This window comes from Mytilus edulis, chromosome 6 (genome assembly GCF_963676685.1).
Source record: "Mytilus edulis chromosome 6, xbMytEdul2.2, whole genome shotgun sequence".
Classification (NCBI taxonomy): domain Eukaryota; kingdom Metazoa; phylum Mollusca; class Bivalvia; order Mytilida; family Mytilidae; genus Mytilus; species Mytilus edulis.
In genome coordinates this window covers 50,009,363-50,029,750 of record NC_092349.1, presented here as the reverse complement: position 1 = coordinate 50,029,750, position 20,388 = coordinate 50,009,363, and the positions used below count along the sequence as shown (strand labels likewise).

The window sequence follows — 20,388 nt, the reverse complement described above, 5'->3', positions numbered from 1 at the left end:
TGGTTCAGGGATAATGGGTAGATTTTAAAGAAGATTAATTGTTGTAAGTATACACTGAAATTTTCTTGTTTTATCGGAATATCTATACATGTATCAATTACTTTCCATTATAGAAAGTTTTAATCAAAGTTTTTTTAAGGACAAAGTCGGATATGAAATGGTATAGGCATACCTTGAAATTTGATGGTGGTGTCAGGTTATATTATGATATTCTTGAGTAACCAAACACATTTTATTTTTTTGACCTACCTTTTACTGTTATTGTTTACCGAACATGTCTTCTTCTTAATCAATTTTTACGGGAAGATTATGCAAAACTGCATAAATTGAATCTTTTATTTTTGCTACCTTGAAATTTTGATTGACAAGAGAGCAAAAAGTTGACTAAAGAAAATCTCATTACTGTTTTGAAATGCAATTTGTTTAAGAGATATTACGCCTAGTGACAGTAGTGTATCAAGATGCTGTATTCATATCGTGCATCTTATGTACTTTAAAACAGATGTTTTTGTATGACGGAATGGTACATTGGTTGATATTTTACTTTTTACATGGTTTCTCGTAATTATAAGTACTCAAACATTTCTGTCGCAGATGGTAATACATTCCCTTATTAATGTTTCTTAGCCGACTTACAAGAGCTGTTGAAGTTCTCGTCAAATGGAAAATGTTATTTTATGGATTTATTGTCCCATCAAAGGACATTTAGTAAGATTTGATTTCTGAGGCACTTCAAACAAAATAACTAATGATTCTTTTTTATTTACTTTCAGCTTCTATTTTCATTTTTTACTGTAAGAGAGAATTTATAGCTTATAAATTCTCTTTCTAGTGATTCAGATTTGCTGTGTTAACGACTTATATCACTTTGAGGTCAAGATCTAAGTCAAAATCTTTTGAAGTAGATTTTTTATAGAAAATATTTAATAATTTTTAAGGAAATATTACCTTTGAAGTGTTAAATAAAATGTGTCATTACTTAATATAATTTGTTTATTTTTTTCAGGTCACAATCAAAACAAATGATATCGATCATCTGACGGCTTGACAATGAAACCTGGAATGATGGAGCGTACATCAACTCCAATACGTCCGGTGAAGGCTAAGCCTATATCTACCACCACACCTACGGCAATGAAACATTCACACTCAGCTAACTCTGATCTAAGTACTGCAGCTAAGACAAGAACGCCTGTTCGGACTGTGGCTTCTCCGTTGGGAAAACCTTTCCTTAGCAAAAGTCATGAAAACTTGTCTAGTCATCAGAAGAGGAAGCTGTCAGCCTACATTGATCATCGACCTAAATCTAGTCTTGGGATTCCAAAAGGTACCGACCCTAAAAAGAGCAGCAATAAAGAGAATCTTAATAAGCACAAAAATGATGGATTTGCAAAACCTAAACCCGTGAAAGCTATGCCGCTTACGCCTATTAGGAAAGCATCTAGTATTCAACACATTGATAAGACAAGCAACTCATCAACCAAGACCATGGCAGCTTTTAATAGAATGCAAAGCATAAAAAGAGCACACAGCACTCAGAATGTCAGCAAGGACAAGTTGTCAAGGAAACGAACATCTGCTCCAGCAGACGTCATGGCTTACAATGCAGAACTTTTGGCAAATTTTGAAAAAGACAAAAAATTATTGGAAAAGAGAATTTCAGAACTGATACAAGTGACTGAAAACAGAAAAGCTGAAATTGAAAAATATAAATATGAAACAAAAAGATTGAAAGAACAAATACCATCACATGACCTGAAGGACGAACTTGGCTTTTTGAAAAAGGAAAATCAGATGATGAAAGATCAACTGAAAGAACTCGGACATCCATATGAACAAATCACTGACACTGAAAAATTATCAAAATTACAGAAAAACAATAATAATTCTAATAAGAGTAAAGCTTCTGAAGGAGCAACAGGAGAAGTGGCCGTACCTAAAAGTATGAGTTGTGACAGTTTATCTACAGATGGCGTCCGTGCTGTGGCATTCTCTGTTGGTAAAGATGATCATTTGGAGAGAGATAGGGCTGTGTCGATGACAACCTCTGAACCAGGAATGTTTTTCGATCATTGCAGTACACCTGAACACCCCTCTGGATTTGCCGATCACCACTGGGATAAAGCTAGTAGTAAGAGTAGTGATGGTCTGAGTGAAATTTCTGTCGTCTGCCTGACTGAAAGGATTTTACAAATGGAGGAGAGTCACTATAGTACAAATGAAGAACTTCAAGCTACTTTACAAGAGCTTGGTGATCTCCAACACAGTGTAAATGAACTGACGGATGATAATGAACAATTAACAAGTGAAAAATTCATCTTGCTTGAGTCTTTGTGCACACAGACAGAAAAATTAGAACATTGTCGGACTCAAATTGAGCAACTGAAAGCTTTGCTCATTAGTGGGAATTTCCCAGAAAGATCAGAAAGGGAACAGCAATTGTTGGAATTATTGAAGTGTGCGCAAGAAGAGCGGGAGGAATTGTTACGCAAACAGATTGAATTGTCTAATGCGCTAAACACTTACGATCATGAGCATAGAGAGTTGCAGGATGTAAATGATGCTTTGAGAGACAAAGTTCAGCTCTTAGAGGACAAAAATAGTTCTTTAAAAGCTGAAAAAGAGATGCAAGAAGTTACGATACTAGAATTTAAACAGTCTGTAGCAAATGAAAAGATAGAAGTTGATCATTTCAAGACATTACTAGAGAATGAGAAAACTAAAGTGAAAGAATTGGAACAATGTTTGAAAACTGACAATCAGTCTGAACTTGAGGAAGTTTTACATAAAACACGCCAAGAGAAAGACAGAATTGAAGAAAAATTGGCAAATATGAAAGAAGTGTTGTTACATACGCAAAGCGAAATGTCGCGAGTCAAAGAAATCTGTCAACAAAAAGATGAGGAAATTAAATTGTTGAAAAATAATTCTAGAAGTAGTGTTAGTAGTTTGGAATTTAAACTAGATAAATTAGAAAAGGAAAAATCTGAAAATCAAAATCAAAATGAATCTTTGAGAGAACATATCGACCAATTAGAACAAGACTGTGAACAATATTTGACTCAGAAAAAGGAATATTTGAAAGAGTTGAAAGAAGTGAAGTCACAGTTAAAGGAGATTCAATCTCAGAATTCAGTAATGGAGGCTGAATTGAATGAAGTGAAAGGGAAGTATTGTGAAGAAACTGAGGAATGGAAACAATTTCAGAAAGATTTACAAACTGCTGTGCTTGTCGCAAATGACTTCCGCGTTGAGACGCAAGATGACATGGAACACTTGCAACACGATAATGTTCAGTTGAAAGAAAAGTGCAATAAATTAAACAGTGAAATTGATCGTTTAAAGATAGAAATGGAAAGTATGAAATCTCATAAGTTTGTTGAAGACAAAATAACTTCTAAATCTATTTTATCTGCAGAGTTGAAGGGCAAGGTCATCAACACTGTGGATAAGGAGTTAGGTTCCCTGAGCATGATGAGAGCAAAAAGTGACAAAAATCAAATTCAATCTGTGAAAACTTTAATTCGTTCAATTGAAGAACAAGTGAAAAGTGGATGTTCATCAATTCATTCTAGTACAAGTAGTTCAAGGAGAAATTCTGACGCTAACGAAAGCTGTAGTCCCATAGCAATGAGGGAGTTTCATGATAGTGTTAAATCTCCTACGTCTCCGATCAAGGACAGTTTATTGAATGTGACTTCTCCAGAAGTGACGCTACGGTCAGTCCTAAAGAAAGCTGACCGACCGCCACCACTTAGACATTCTATGACATGTATCCCATTCGATGCTCCTAGGTCTCCTGGAGATGTTCCTCCTAAGTCAGCACCACCCATTTCTAAGTCGGATACATCTCCCTCTATCACATCTATTCTAGCTAGACCACCAGTCAGGAGAAGTAGTGGTGTCACTGTTGGGTAGGTAGAAATGTTTTAAAGAAAATAGGAATATTATATAATTGTAAAACAGGTGTATGAGATACAATATCAGTGTTTGGGGGGGGGGGGGGGGGGGGATACTGGTTCCAAGCTAATTGCAAATTGTGTATGTATGTAAAATTAAAAGATATGGCATGATCAGAAATCAAATAACATAAAACATGTAAAAGTTAGCAACTATAGGTCACCTTATAATGCATGCACATGTAGTAATATATTTCACTACTTTAAACTTTTTGATGTTTTGATCATCTAGAACTTTACATGTAATATGTATCAGTGTCAATTTAATCATATTTAATTTCATGTCCTTTAGACCTTGTTTATTCTGTATTAAAGATTTGTACCAAATTAACAAATCTACTTTTAATTTGAAAATGATGAAATACAATCATGACAATAAATACTTACATTTAAAAAGTGAGAACTAGAAATTCATTGAAACCATTATAGTTTTAATAGTCAATTTGTTAGGTTTTCTCAGTCCTGTTTCGGTCAATTTGAAATAAACTTAAAAGGAAAGTTTATATATTGGTATGTGGCATACATTTATAAAAAAAGGGGGGGATGTAGAATTAAAATAGAAAAATTATGTTCAAATGGTACTTTCCATTGAAATTGGTCTAGACAGAATACCCCAAAGGCATATGATACATGTAACTACATAGTACACACATGTACCATGTATACAGTGGTGCTATTTAGTACATGTATGTATGTAATTACAAGGTGTCCTGTCAGTACTTATCTGTAAGTGTTCTAAGTACTATCCAGTTATTTTTTATGAAAATTTGCACCTAAAAACCTAAAATTTCTTATGTGTTAATGTATATATAATTACATGCATAATTGATTGGTCTTTCGGTACAGTTGGAGTGTAAACATGGTATAGAACCTTTTTGAATAATGGAAATTAAAATTTTCTGATGGTAGCCAAGTCATTATTTTTGGAGCCCTAGAAAAAATATTTAAAATTGGAAGCTATTAACATGATTAAGCTTAAACTTTATGTGCCAAAGGAATTCAGGTAGGGCCCTGGAGAATTTCCATCCCTGATTTATTAGGAAAATTAAGAATGTAACAATGTACAGTACAATGTACAGATTTTATAATGAGGATTATTATCATGATTATTAGATTTATCAAATTATATTAACCCTATACCATGTATTTGTTTAGGGGCCAGTTGAAGGACGCCTCCGGGTGCGGGAATTTCTCGCTACATTGAAGACCTGTTGGTGACCTTCTGCTGTTGTTTTTTTCTATGGTCGGGTTGTTGTCTCTTTGGCACATTTCCCATTTCCATTCTCAATTTTATTTGACCTGAAAATGTCTTCTTAATTCTAAAGCTTTCTTTTGATGTTGGGATGCTGTCTCATTGTGACATTGACGTTATTACCTCACATTTCCATTTGTTTATTCTTTTATGTTCATTTTACCTAGTTTTTAAGTAAACATCTCACAAGACTTGAATATATATCATATACCATGTATAGTATATATGTAGTTAGAAAAAATTCTTTTGACAGCTTGACTTTAACAGATAATGACATAAATCATGTTAATGGGCAATTATGGTAATTAATTTACAAAACAACTAGTAATTGTAGGTAAAGTTAACAAATGATGAATGGATAATTCTTCAAGATAATTATTTCAATTTTGTAAAATTAAAAGAAATGATGCAACAAAATTTTTAAATTTTATTGATAGAATATTCATGATCTTTTAAATAATGATACTAATAAGTGTTTATTATACTGACCCTTGACAGGTTATGATGAGTTGACAAAATGGCAAATTTAAGTTGAATTGCACCCTATCCCTTGTTATCTTAGATTTAGGTATAATATTTCAATACATTTTTATTGGATTTTTGTCATGTCTGTAATGTACATTTATATCATGTATATAGGGTAGACAGGGGTAGTGATATTTTCTTGTTCTGATTCCACTTACATGTTCAGTCATTTGTGTCAGTTGCAGTTATATTTTATAATAATAGTTTATTGAATATAATGCACATACTTATGTAAAGTATCATTGTTTATTTAACTTTATAATACTTCACATACTAAGTATGTGAAATATTATAAAGTTAAATAAACAATTTTTGTTTGGTCTATGGGTTATGGCCCTTCCTAAAATCTTAACAAGTACAATTAAATATAAATAAGGAATTTCTTAATTTAAGGTGGTATGGGAGTCTAAAATAAAAATGATAGAATTTGTTCATACTTTGCCAAAACGTTGTATCTATTGATACATGTTGAAAAATATAATAAAAATGATAGGTCACCGTGCATTTTCTCAAGCTACAGGACGGGACAAAATGACACATTTTGTATGGATTATACAGGAAAAAACACCATTTTGAGATTAGAAACTAAACAAAATGATAGAAGTGTTAAATACTTCAGGAAAAGATAGCTTTCAGACACTGCTTTGAGAATATCAAAAGAAAAGATAGGGTCACCGTACGTTTTTTCCGGCTAAAATACAAAATAGGAAAATTCCATACAGAATCCTTCAGAAAATGCACTTTTTTGGAGTTACCTCCCCTTAAAATGCCAATTTTTAAAAAAGATAAAAACAACCAAAAATAATTAACATTTGCAAAAATATCAATATTTAGAAGTTATATTCTTATAAATTGATACTTTTAAATGAAAATGTACATTAAACATCTGCATTCCTGCATCGAATTTTGCTAACTTGATGGAAAATCTGGACCTTTGATTCTCTGTTTTTTACAATCCAAGATGGAGGAAGACACCCATACCACCTTAAACCTCTTTCTTGCATTTGTTTTGTATTTTGAAATTTGACTGGAGATCACTGGATCAGTGTGATATATATGTCATACCCATACTGTGATACATGACAATTTAACCATGTTAACCCAGTATTTTAAACTTACAATCATTCAGAATATTTGATGACATTTTATGATACAAAATGAAGGATCTAGAAAAAGATAAATGAAGGGTACAATACTACATTGTTGAAGGTCGTTCAGTGACCTATACTTGCTAACTTCTATGTCATATGGTTGCTGGTGAAAAAATGTCTCAGTGGCAATCATAACACATCTTATTGTATAGCAATATAATATTTCCCACAGAAAGTAACCAAAAGTTAGCGTGCAATAAATTCTAATATTGCACTAGTGCAATAAATCTTCAAAATTCATGACGTCATCAACGTCAAAATCTAGTTTAAACCAATTTTTATACGCCCGTCGTCTTTTAGACGGGACGTATTATGGTATACCGTTGTCTGTCCGTCTGTCCGTCCGTCGTCCACACTTCGGACAATAACTCAAAAACACTTTCACCAATTTCCATGAAACTTAAGTGAATTGTTTATATCTATTGACGTAAGCTCCCTTTCGTTTTTTTTTAATTTCAGATTTTAAGTTTTGGATTTATGGGGCTTTATTCATAAAAAAAGGGGGATTTTCAACACTTCGGACAATAACTCAAAAAGGCTTTCACCAATGTCCATGAAACTTTGGTGAATTGTTTATATCTATTGATGTAAGCTCCCTTTCAATTTTTATAAATATCAGATTTTACATTTCCGTGTTATGAATTTTTATGCTTAAAAAAGGGGGGATTTTCCAATTTTGGGACAATAACTAACACTTTCACAAAGTTTATGCAACTTTGATAAATTGTTTATATCTATTGACATAAGCTCCCTTTCCATTTTTATAAATTTTAGATTTTACGTTTTCTTAGTAATGAATTTTTATACTTAAAAAAGGGGGATTTTATGAAACTTTGGTGAATATATTAATGTAACATCCCTTTTGATTTGTATATATATTTCTAGTTGATCATATAAATTCATTTAAAGCATAAAAGACAAGTTAAAAGAGCAACGGGCGTATCATGCGCTAAAGCGCAGCCCTTTATTACTTTTAAATATTATATTGCTATACAATAAAAGGGTTATTGCATGAATATTTGGGAATATTGTCCCTCGTAGAACATATATTGCACTCGCAAGCTCGTGCAATATAAAATTCTACTCGGGACAATATTCCCCAATATTCATGTAATAACCCTATATTATTAGCTCACCTGGCCTATAAGGCCATGTGAGCTTTTCTCATCACTTGGCGTCCGTCGTCGACGTCGTCGTTAACAATTTTTCAAACATCTTCTCCTCTGAAACTACTGAATGGATTTGAATGAAACTTAGCATGATTGTTCCTTAGATTATCCTGCACAAAGTGTGTGCTTCGATTTTTGATCCGTCAAAAAACATGGCCGCCATTACTTAAAATAGAACATAGGGGTCAAATGCAGTTTTTGGCTTATATCTCAAAAACGAAAGCATTTAGAGCAAATCTGACATGGGGTAAAAATGTTCATTAGGTCAAGATCTATCAGCCCTGAAATTTTCAGATGAATCAAACAAACCATTGTTGGGTTGCTGCCACTTAATTGGTAATTTTAAGGAAATTTTGCAGTTTTTGGTCATTATCTTGAATATTATTATAGATAAAGATAAACTGTAAACAGCAAAAATGATCAGCAAAGTAAGATCTACAAATAAGTTAATATGACCAAAATTGTCAATTGACCCCTTAAGGGGTTATTGTCCTTTAATGACAATTTTTCACAATTTGTTAATCACATTTGCTAACTTTAAAAAATCTTCTCCTCTGAAACTACTGAATGGATTTGGATGAAACTTAGCATGATTGTTCCTTAGATTATCCTGCACAAAGTGTGTGCTTCGATTTTTGATCTGTCAAAAAACATGGCCGCTGTTACTTAAAATAGAACATAGGGGTCAAATGCAGTTTTTGGCTTATATCTCAAAAACGAAAGCATTTAGAGCAAATCTGACATGGGGGGTAAAATGTTCATTAGGTCAAGATCTATCAGCCCTGAAATTTTCAGATGAATCAAACAAACCATTGTTGGGTTGCTGCCACTTAATTGGTAATTTTAAGGAAATTTTGCAGTTTTTGGTCATTATCTTGAATATTATTATAGATAAAGATGAACTGTAAACAGCAAAAATGATCAACAAAGTAAGATCTACAAATAAGTTAATATGACCAAAATTGTCAATTGACCCCTTAGGGGGTTATTGTCCTTTAATGACAATTTTTCACAATTTGTTCATCATATTTGCTAACTTTAAAAAATCTTCTCCTCTAAAACTACTAAACCAAATTCAACCAAACTTCAACTGAATGATCAGTAGGGTGTATAAAATAAAGTTTGTGCTTTATTTTTTATTTCGTCAAAAAACATGGCCGTCATGGCTAAAAATAGAACACAGGGTAAAATGCAGTTTTTGGCTTATATCTCAAAAACTCCAGCATTTAGAGCAAATAATACAAGAAGTATTTATTAGGTCAAGGTCTACCTGTCCTGAAATTTTCAGCCGAATTGGGTAACTGGTTTTTCAGGTATAATGCCCCTGAATTGATGATTTTATAGAAATTTTGCAGTTTTTGGTTATTATCTTGAATATTATTATAGATACAGATAAACTGTTAAAAGCAAAAATGTTAAGCAAAGTAAGATCTACAAATAAGTCAATTTGACCAAAATTGTCAATTGACCCCTTAAGGAGTTATTGCCCTTTAAAGACTCTTTTCACAATTTGTTCATCATGTTGACTTACTTTAAAAAATCTTCTCCTTTGAAACTGCTGTATCAATTTCAGCCAAACTTAGGCTAAATGAGTTTCAGAGTATCTAGTATAAATTTTATATTTCATTTCCTTGTATGTCAGAAACATAGATCCTATGGCTAAAATAGAACATAGGAGAAAATGATTTTTTTTTTGCTTTTGAAGAAAATAGGACGATTCAAAGAACATTTAAATAAATTGAAAAGCCAAAATAATCATTGATGAGAGATTTAACCAAAAAAATTAAGGTGAGCGATTCAGGCTCTTGAGAGCCTCTTGTTTTATATTGTCTCATATTATGTATGAGCTGTATTTTAAGGATAAATAAATTAGGTATAATGAAATTCAGGCCAATGAGCCTGACAGCAACCTGAATACACATCTAAGTTTTCATCATTCAATTGACCCGTGTCTATTGGCAAGATATGTGTATGTACAAGAATGAAAAATGCAGAAAAGACTACAGGTTGTTATTACTTTGGATTTATAAACATAACAGAATTAAGGATAGAACAGCAGACATGTGGGTGGCACCAGCTGTTTCCATATAATAACTTTTAAGTTATGACCCTTATAATGACAGCATCTTGTTACAATTTAAATTATTGTTTTGTTGGTATCTGTCTCTTTGATATATACACCATATAGATATATATCTGTTTATCTACAAACCTTTGGAAGATTGGTGCTAAGATGAAGTTTGTCTGATGTTTGCACTTACATGACTTGTATATAATTGCGGTTTTTATCCAACGCAATCATAGGTTTGAACATAGTTTTCAATTTAGACTTGTATATATATTTATATATATACATGTATCATAATATTGAAGAATTGTTTCGTAACATTATCATATTACATACAAGTTAAAGTGACTGTTTATCAAAATGTAATGCACACATCTAAAAAAAGTAAATGCTTTTTAACCACCACAAATATCTTTTTATTGCTCGAATTAAGTTACATTAATAGAAAAACAAGTATATGGGGTATCCATTCATGACAAAAAAATAAGTGCATGCACAGTAAAGAAAACACACACAAAAAGCAAAGGTACAGCTCTTTTATTGATGTTCTTCATCTCAAAGTCACTGTGAGGCCTTCAACAAGAAGCAAAAAAAGTCTTACCTAACATCACACTGTCTATCTTGTCTGTAGAAAAGAGCAAGTGAGAGTAGTTTTTGTCGTCAATGAAATTTTCTGAAGTGTCAAACCAATTTTATACAAATAAATTTCTGTTGTCTTTTTCAGCATTGAGGCAGATAAGAAGGAAGGTGCTTGTAAAGACCCTCTCACAGGCCTGGCTAAACAGATGGGAGGCTCCAAGAGGAATGCTTTGTTGAAGTGGTGTCAACAAAAAACTCTTCCATATAATGTAAGATCAATGTGTTAACTTATAGACTTAGCATAGATTTCAGGAAACTTTTTAAGGATAGATTTATTGCCACAATCACTGATGCAAATCTGGGCAGAATGGGGACTGAATTGAATTTGATACTCCATCCCTGTTGGGGGGAGGGGTTAGGGATGCCAGACTCTTTATATGATTGATTGATTATTGGTTGCTTAACGTCCAGTGTCAAATATTTCATGCATATTCAGGACGAGAACAAGTTCACAATAAATACAATAGGGAGGTCTTGTCACAAGAGAGACCATCTGGGATGATGGTTGGGGAAATTTGGACTGCCACTGGAAAATGAGGGTATATTGGATAAGGACAGAAATTTTGCCTTGCAACAGGCCACGTACGGACCCCTCAAAGAGTTGTTGCAAGGGTTCTTAACGTGCAAAGAGCGTGGCACTCTCTTTTCACGAGGCATTGGATTTAACGTCCCCCTTCTGAACGGACGTGACTGCGAACTTGATACATCCTGCACAGCCAAACGGACGCCCAACTTTGGCAAGCATTTACCGCCGTTCGGGAAAGACCAAGTGACCATATTTCTAAAACTCCAGTCACCCTTGGGGTTGACTCTTTATATGTAAAGTAACACTAGCAACCACTTACTGTTTGAGGGTTAATTTGTTGCTTGTTTTATAGTAAACGTTATGCCTATGGCCTGTTTTTTTCCAGTGGAAGTCAATATCTAATGCCTATCTAATAATCGATCTCATTGCACTCAATACCTCTTACCTTAATTATATCCTACATTGCTCATATTATCAATTTATTATTTGTTTATTACTTATTGTGTATTTCACTAATGTTTATATAATCATTTTATTATGATGTTTTTTGTATCTTGCCCGACAAGGGCCCATGATTGGTTTAATAAAATAATGTCTAATGTCTAATGTCTAATGCCCTTCATCCAAAACAGTTTACCGGTACTTTGCAGAACATATTAAATTTAAATTTCAACCTATAAATCAATGATATGCTTTTTACTGGAGGTAGAACAAATAAAAGCAATTATTTTAAGCTCAGAATGGATTGTTGAATATATAACAAACCTGGGGGAAAAAAATAAAAAAAATAATGAAATTGTTTAAACATGAAATTTAATTATAAAGTGGCAGATTTTTTTGAGACATATTGTCATATGGTAAATTTTCACTTGATCAGTTCAAGGAGAGTAACAATAATCATTTTCACCCTGAATTATTTCGTGGAGAAATAAACTAAAAATCAGTATGTTGCCTAGATGGATCTGTTTTTTAAGCTTTTTGGTAATCTCATTAAACATGTTAAACATGTTAAAATGAGTCAGTGTGAACTTTGTCAAATAAATCATAAAAGAAAAAAAAAGTACCATAATTTGTTGACAGAAAGAAGCTGATTAATAGCTCATAACCATTTCAGATGAATAGATTCATTTCAACAGCTTTCTGCTATCGATTTGTGTTTTTACGAAATATTAAATATACTAGTTATTTGCACATGTACATGATGTATGGCACATGTGTCACAAGTTTAAAATACCTGGCTTATTAACAAAGTGATTAAACTGTTCTATATGAATAAATCCTCTTTTGAGACTGATAATAGGTGTTTATTTAAATTCATATTTGGGTGATTAGGTCGTATTAAACTGTCATGTCCTTTATACCTCAGATGATCTGTGGTTTTGTAAGAAGGAAATTCTCAGGGAATTATTTTATAATCTTTTCTCACTTTTGTATTGTATATATATCATGTATATGTATTCTCTGTACTGGTGTAAATTTGGTATTGTCAAAACAGAAGATTAATATATGTAATTTATGATCATAGTATTTCAGTTATTTAAAATTGACTGGGTCATTAGCATGATTAGCCCTGTCAGCTTTGATCTTTGGTTTACGAAATAATTCTTTGTAATTGTGACTTTGTGTAGATTTTAAAGATACATTGAACTTCGGATTCATCATGATATGTAAAATATCGCTATTTATTGGGAGATTCAAACTATATTCAATGAATCCAAGAGTTTGTTTTATTGATATGTTAATTTAGATATATTTTAAGAATATTGGTTTAGAAAAAAGGGTGTGTGTCAATAATTTCTAATTGATGATGGGCGGAGGTGATTTTTGAAATTCATCTTTAAGAAGTCAAGCGTAGGACATCATCATTATTAAGAATTTGATGCATAGTAGGAGTAATCACACATAGATAGTTTTGCCCTTACCCTGATTTATTTCTCAATCAAATTTGATTTATAAGACCAAAAACGTGGTTACGGTAACCCAACAAGCGGGAATATTTGATATCTTTTTATCACTAATATTTTCACCATGTTCACAATATTGTTCTTATATTTTATCTTAAAATCGACAGCGATGTTGAATGATGAAAATTTTATTTGACTGAAAAAGAAAAAAAACAACCAACAGAAACAATAGGTTATTGCAATACCAGATTTTCATTTGGGAAATGAATATGACAATTTCTGGTTTTTGCCGCTCAATTAATAAAAAAAAGTGAGAAAACAAGTTTTGTTGACTTTCTGACTGAATTTTCTCAATTAGTGACCGTAGACACACCATTTTATTACTTGATATTAAAGTTACCTTGAAACTTAAAATTTTATAGTTTCTAGATCATTTCTAGATAGTTAAATAGGTTATTGACCTATTGCTCAACACGGTCATCAAGAAAATATTTGTATCATTAGTAAATAAATGTATTAATCATGTCAACAAGTTGAGAGTTTATTAAAATATGATGTGTTATGATTACCAATGAGACAACTCTTCACCAGAGACCAAATTACAAAGAAGTTATCATCTAAAGATCAACATACAACCTTCAACATGGGCAATGCCCCATACTGTATAGTAAACTGTAAAAGGCCCTGAAATGACAAATATTTTAATCCAGAAAAGTGATGATCTTATTTATGTGCAAAATAATAACTGAAAAGCTTATATGATATACAGCAATAAATGACAGCTACTGTCAGACAAATTTTTATCCCATTCTTTATTTTCATTTCAGGGAGTAGACATAACTAATTTTAGCAGTAGTTGGAATGACGGCTTAGCTTTCTGTGCCTTGCTCCATAGTTACCTACCGGAAAAGATTCCTTATGCTGAACTCCATTCTGATGATAAGGTAAAAACAAAGGTTTAGAGATACGAGAATTTAAAAGAGACAAGTTTCCATGTTGATTTTATGAATAAACTGATCAAATTGATTTGGGGTCATTTTGGGGGAAACATGTCAAGGGACTTAAGATGTGAACATATTTTGTTGCGATGTCAAATGTTTCCCGCGGAAAAGCACCAGTTCCAAGATCATTCATGTCTTAACATTTATAAAAAAAAAACAGAAAAAGAAACAGAAATATCCAATACACATATATAAAAGTACTTTGAGCTTATCTTCAGTTTTTGAACTCTACAGAAAATGAGTAAACTAAACATTTGCTAAAGAAAACTGATATTTTCAGTTAGGCCTAAAAAAAAAAAGATACGTGTTTCCGGTAACATCATTTTGAAAAATAGGGTCAGTAGGTCGGAATTCTTTTTTTTTTTTTTTTTGACATCGTAAATGAAATCGGGAAAATTATCATGTTTTTTCCAAGTCCGGATCCGTAATTAGTTTCAAAAACCGGAAGTGTGCCATTTGCAATGTTTTTGAAGCACCTGCTGTGCAAATTTCTTGGATTTTAACCTATTTGGAATACCTTTTGACATTAATAAAATGTTTTACTGGCTTTCTATGCAAGAGGAAGCAAGAGAGAAAAAATATTATGTCATCTATCAGAAGCCTGTGTCAAAAACAGGGTCGGTTGATAAATTTTTTTTTTTTTTTTTTTGGAAGATCCAATAAAAAAGTTAGGGTCGGGGCTAAAAAACAGGGTCGGTCGGGTTACCGGAAACACTGAACTTTTTTTTCTCGGCCTTACTGTTTATGGAAACTGTAAATTTAGGAATTATTGCAAGTTTTATCAAATAATGTGACTTGATGATTATTGCAATAATAGTAACTTGCCTTTTGATATCTTATACATATATATCTGTTACTATAGAAATAAGAAAATGTGGTCAACAGTGCCAATGAGACAACCTACCATCAAAGTAACAATCCAGCTTTTCCAGAAATCGCAGTAATCAATCTTGCATTTTTATCCATCTTTCAAAAATCACAATATTTTCTCAATTTACAGTATTAAATTTCTTGCTGAATTATGACATTGGAAATTTTAAACAATTTCAATTGGTTGAATAGAAAATAAATGAAAAACTAACTTTACAATATCTCTCTTAAGAAAATGAAGCTTCAGTTATTATTTTTTTTAATGTATTTTCAGAGAAAGAATTTTACGCTGGCATTTGCAGCTGCGGAGAGTGTAGGAATAAATTCTTCAGTCCTTGTAAGTACTGGTATATACACTAAAGAATCATTAATAAAGTTTGAGGAATTTTTTTTTTCACTGACAGAAACAAAACAAAATTATTACAACCAAGAGACAAAAAGTCATAGTTTTAGTCTGAAGGTTAAAGAAAAACAAATTGTAATTTTGAGAAATTTTTAAATATCATTTTTGACTGATTGCTTGATGTGCTGTGGTTGAATAATGATTACCAGTAGACAAATAAATTTTTTTTTTTTTTTTAAGAATTGCAAGTTTCAAAGCAAAAATTGCACAATATTATTTTACCTAAATGTTATCTCTAAAGTATACAATGCTTGTTAATCTATTCGTTTAAGATAATTTTGAAGAAAATCAAATATACAAGTTTACCGAAACAAACAGATTTATTGCAAATGAGAGTAAATGAAAAAAAAACTACCAGGTTTAGTTATACTAGCTATAGGTAGACATTTACTATCAAGGAGAGATCAGCACCTGTCTTTTAGCCTTTTTAAAAGATACGTTTGAACTATAATAAGATAACAAAATGAGTGAATTGTGATGAAAATGTAAACTGACCAGACTTATAAAATCTTACAATTGAAGCAGGGGGAGATAACCATTTATTAGTTTAATGAGTTAAACTTCTGCAAGACTAAAAATTCTGAAAATCCTTGTTATGAAGGTTGAATGCAAATATTAGACACTCTAAAATGATGCTAACTTTTAGTGTGTATATTTTGCACAGATGTTTCAATATATATCGAATTCATAATCTCTTAGTGTTACAAGGTTTTCTGTATATTCATTAGTCTGCAAATTCATATTAGGGCTGTTCCAGAAAATACTATGTCCCCCCCCAGGGACGGCACTTTTTTTTAACCCCCACCACCCACAGAAATAAAATTTAATTAGAACAGCACTCCCTTTGCATTTTGGTATTTCAAATACAACCACCCACATAATATTTAAAAAAATTGCCTTCCCTGGGGGGGACATAGTATTTTCTGGAACAGCCCTTAGATATTTCAGACTTATACAAAAAAATAAAATATTTACTCTGAATAATATTTTCTTGAGAATAGATTATTTATTTCTTCTTTTCTTTTAACAGCACATAAATGACATGGTATCAATAGAGAGACCCGATTGGCAGGCTGTTATGTCTTATGTTACATCTATATACAAATACTTTGAAGTGGACACCAAGTCATGAAAAAGGGGGAAAATGGAAGAGATTTAAACAAATTTGACGCTGATGGTGCTATTGTGGATTAAGTGAACTCAAAGGAGATGCTACAAAGGGGAGACAACTTGATGGTGTTTTTTTTTCATTATCTGTAACTTAATTGACATTTGTTGGATGGATGACCGTTCATTTTTTTCTGTACCTTGATTTAACATTTTGCAAATTTTTATATATTTTATTAATTTTTATTGATGAAATAAATGTTAATGATTTGTTGAAATGTCTGATTTTCTTAATTTTAAATTTCCAATACTTGAGGATATTTAATTTTGTGGTCAGACTGCAAGAAATTGTATAGCAGAAACAGAGGGTAATAGACAATTATAGACAAAACTTTTTATGCATAATACATGTGTGAATTGATAATTTTTCATAGGCGCTGTCAATTTTTTAAAATTTGGAATGAATGATTGAGAAACATGCTGTGTCATAAATACGTTAGCTTTAAAAAAGAAAATAAGTACATTTCTACAAGTTCCTATAAAAAAAATCGTGCAAACATATCTATATTAGGGGAAAAAACAATTGTAAATGTTTTAAAACTAAAGGCAAATGATTTGAAAAAATTTGGAATATTTAACAGGAAAAGAGAGTCTAGACTATTCATGTGAACAAAGAATGGAAAGAAAAATTTTAAGAAATGTATGTTATACTGTTTAGAGTTGTGGAAATAACAATAATTTGAAATACTTTGTCTTAAATATAAGTGTTTTTAGAACATATTGATAAAGAATGTTTTTTTTACAACATATTGAGAAAGAATAGGACTCTGTAAACCTGCTGATTTATCTGCAGTTCATAATTACCTTGCTTTTTTCTTTGAAAATTGAAGTTGTTTGAAAGAGATTTTGCATCATATGCCACTTTTATAGGGCAGCAAAAACTTCATGAGATTTGACTTTGATTAGCCATTTTTGCCTTATTGTGAAACAAGGTTAGCTTTTGGTATTGTGTTTTTCTGTATGCATAATGGTCAGTTTTATACATATACCTTGTAGAAAATAGCAAGTTTATTTTAATGTATTTAATTTAATTTTTAATCTTGGACCAAAGATGTATAGTGCGCTATTGCAGCTTATTTATTTTGAACCATTGTCATTATATTTGTCTGAAAAAAGGGTGTATGCAAAACTTTCTTCCCATATTTTGCAATAATAAAAGCATAGCAATAGTTTTTCTATGTCTGACACCAGAGATTTTAATGACGATGCTAAAATTTTAGTTTTAGTTTTCTGAAAATCTAGCAATTTTTCTAAGCACAAGATATTGATAATGTGAATTGTATATTTTTTCTTTACATGTTTTATGGTGCTTAATTTTAATCAAACAATTTTAATTTCATGTAAAATTAATGTTTTAAGTAACATTCCTTAAATGCTATTAAAGTAAAGTGCAAAGCACAACTTGACAGAAATAAGCTAAAAATTAGTTATTTTGTAGAAAATCAAGAAATACGTAAAAGATAAATCAAAATTAAAAATATATACCGGTATTGTTATTTTTGTATAAAAATATCTTAACTGTTACCTAAAGTTATAATACTTTTTGGAAAAATGTTACCCTAATTTTAATCAGTTTTTAACATTTGCTTAATCATTAATAGTAAGTCCCACTTGTTTACAAACTTGTGTATTATATTATCATCAGTATTAATAACATATAATTTACAATGTTGTCTATTTAAAAATTCTCATGTCATAAGTATATAATGGTTCAATATTTCTAAACTAAAAAATATTTATAATTAAAATGTCATTTATAAAAGATTTTTTTTATTAACAATTCTAGTTTATCTAAGTCCTGCCATTCTATGGCTGAAACTACTCAATTTATTAACTTTTTTCTTCAGATCCACATGAATGAACTTCTTGAAAAGAAAATTTCTACTTTCGACAATTTTTGTAATGTTTCACCCTTTAGAATTTTCAGATTATCTTGACACTGGTTTGAAAGAAATTTTGAGAAAGTCACTTTTATGTTCCTTTTTGATGAAGTTAAGGGTTTACTTTGATCACAATTTGAATTTGTGTTGTTTCTAAACATTCACATATCGTAGCCAGTGATATCAATGTAACTTCTAAGAATCCTAATAACATTCCAATGTCAAAGGACTTTTTGGTTGGTTTTCTGTTGCATAACATGGACTTTGCCTTATCTTCAAAGGGGTGAAATTTTGTATTTGCAACATATCTGAAACCACTGACATAGTTTCATTGAAACTTTCATTTTTAGTTCTTGATAGAAAAGTTCAATGACATTTTGATTTAACATAGACTCTAGTTAAGTATAAAGCATAAATTTGTAAAGATACACTTTGTCATGTCATAATCTTGTAAAAATTATCTTTTAATATTGAATAAGGCTGAGATTTTATATATAGATTAACCTTTAACATTTTTAGTAGCAGTTCATAATAAATCATGTGATATTTGCATAATATATTTATTGAATTTCTCTTATATTCATATTTTTGACTCATTAAACATTTCATTTTGTAAATATTTCAAAATCATCTATTGCATTTGATTTTTAAGCATTTCCTTGCATTGATTCAAAGTCATTCATACGTTTTATTGTTTGCAAGCTTGAATGTATAAATGGTGCTTCAAAGTCTGCCAGCTTCAGAGATCTTTTAGCGCTTTGATAACTGGCTTATATGTTTTCATTTATTATAAGGCCAAATACATTCTTTTCTGTGATTGAGATAGGAACTGTACATTTATTCCTGGACTGTGTTGCACTTAGTTACTAACTTCAATTAAAGTTGAATGCTGATTTAATTTTAATTGTAAACTAAGATTGTTTAATAACAAATGGTACAATATAATTAAAACTAAGATTTAAATGCTATTTAATGTTAATTACCTTTCTAAAATGCTGTTTTTAATATTGAATTGTGGTTAGATTTGATTTAAATTTCTCACAAACAATAATTTTGGGAAAATTACACTGTTTAATATTCTTTCCCCCAAGTTAACATGATATATGATCGACTACTGTGGAAAAACGAAAAACCCTTTAAAGGTGTTGAGGCAAACATTTATTCAATACTCGCCAGTTTTATGCTGTCACTAACATTGTTTGAAGGGAACTTTTATGTGCAGGTTAATGAAGAATTAAAAATTTTGAACTTAATGTAGTGTATCCACAATGAAATAATATTCAAGAATAAATATACTGTAACCTTCAGAGTACATGGTGCTTTAGTAATTGTCTTGTAAGATATTAGTACATAATGTATGATTTTGAATGATTATCTGATGAAATTACCATTGTGTATGTAATTTTTATCTCAGATAATGGTAAGACTTTCGTATTTTAATGTATTGCAAATATATGTTTGCTTTAAAATTTATCTGCACTTATGACAATTAGTATTTCAATTATTTTACTTGTCAGCTACTTTACAAATGTAAACTGCATTATACTCCTGTATGTTATTTAAGGGGATAGACATTGGTAAAGGGAGGTTATTTGAATTCAGTAGATTGATCAATGGTAAAAGTATCACAAATAAACTATTTGTAAAGCTGATAATGGAATTTGAATAATCTGCGTTGCTTAGTAGCAAAGGGTATATTTATGAAAACGACAGATACCAGTTATTAGTTATTATTTAAAGTCCCTAAACTTGGGGTTTCCTCCGTAAAGTAAAAAAAATATATAAAGACTTATAAGTGTAGTACAAAATGAAGTAATGCTGTTTTTATGGTCTTTTTATATAAATTAAACTTGAATTTGATTTGTTTTTAAGAG

The 20,388-nt window shown here is 31.0% G+C and overlaps 1 protein-coding gene across 5 annotated transcripts in view; it reads left to right on the top strand.

Annotated features, from left to right (window-relative positions):
• The window catches only part of LOC139529115 (cytospin-A-like), a 39,329-nt gene extending 21,300 nt beyond the window's left edge, over positions 1-18,029 (top strand). For all 5 annotated transcript variants that reach the window (XM_071325398.1, XM_071325397.1, XM_071325399.1 and 2 more), the window contains 5 exons: positions 1,007-3,914; positions 10,849-10,972; positions 14,021-14,137; positions 15,339-15,401; positions 16,498-18,029. In XM_071325398.1, coding sequence (XP_071181499.1) covers positions 1,051-3,914; positions 10,849-10,972; positions 14,021-14,137; positions 15,339-15,401; positions 16,498-16,599 — 3,270 coding nt within the window. In that variant the 5' untranslated portion in view covers positions 1,007-1,050 and the 3' untranslated portion in view covers positions 16,600-18,029. The remainder of the gene's footprint in view (positions 1-1,006; positions 3,915-10,848; positions 10,973-14,020; positions 14,138-15,338; positions 15,402-16,497) is intronic.
• Positions 18,030-20,388: the final 2,359 nt, after the last annotated feature.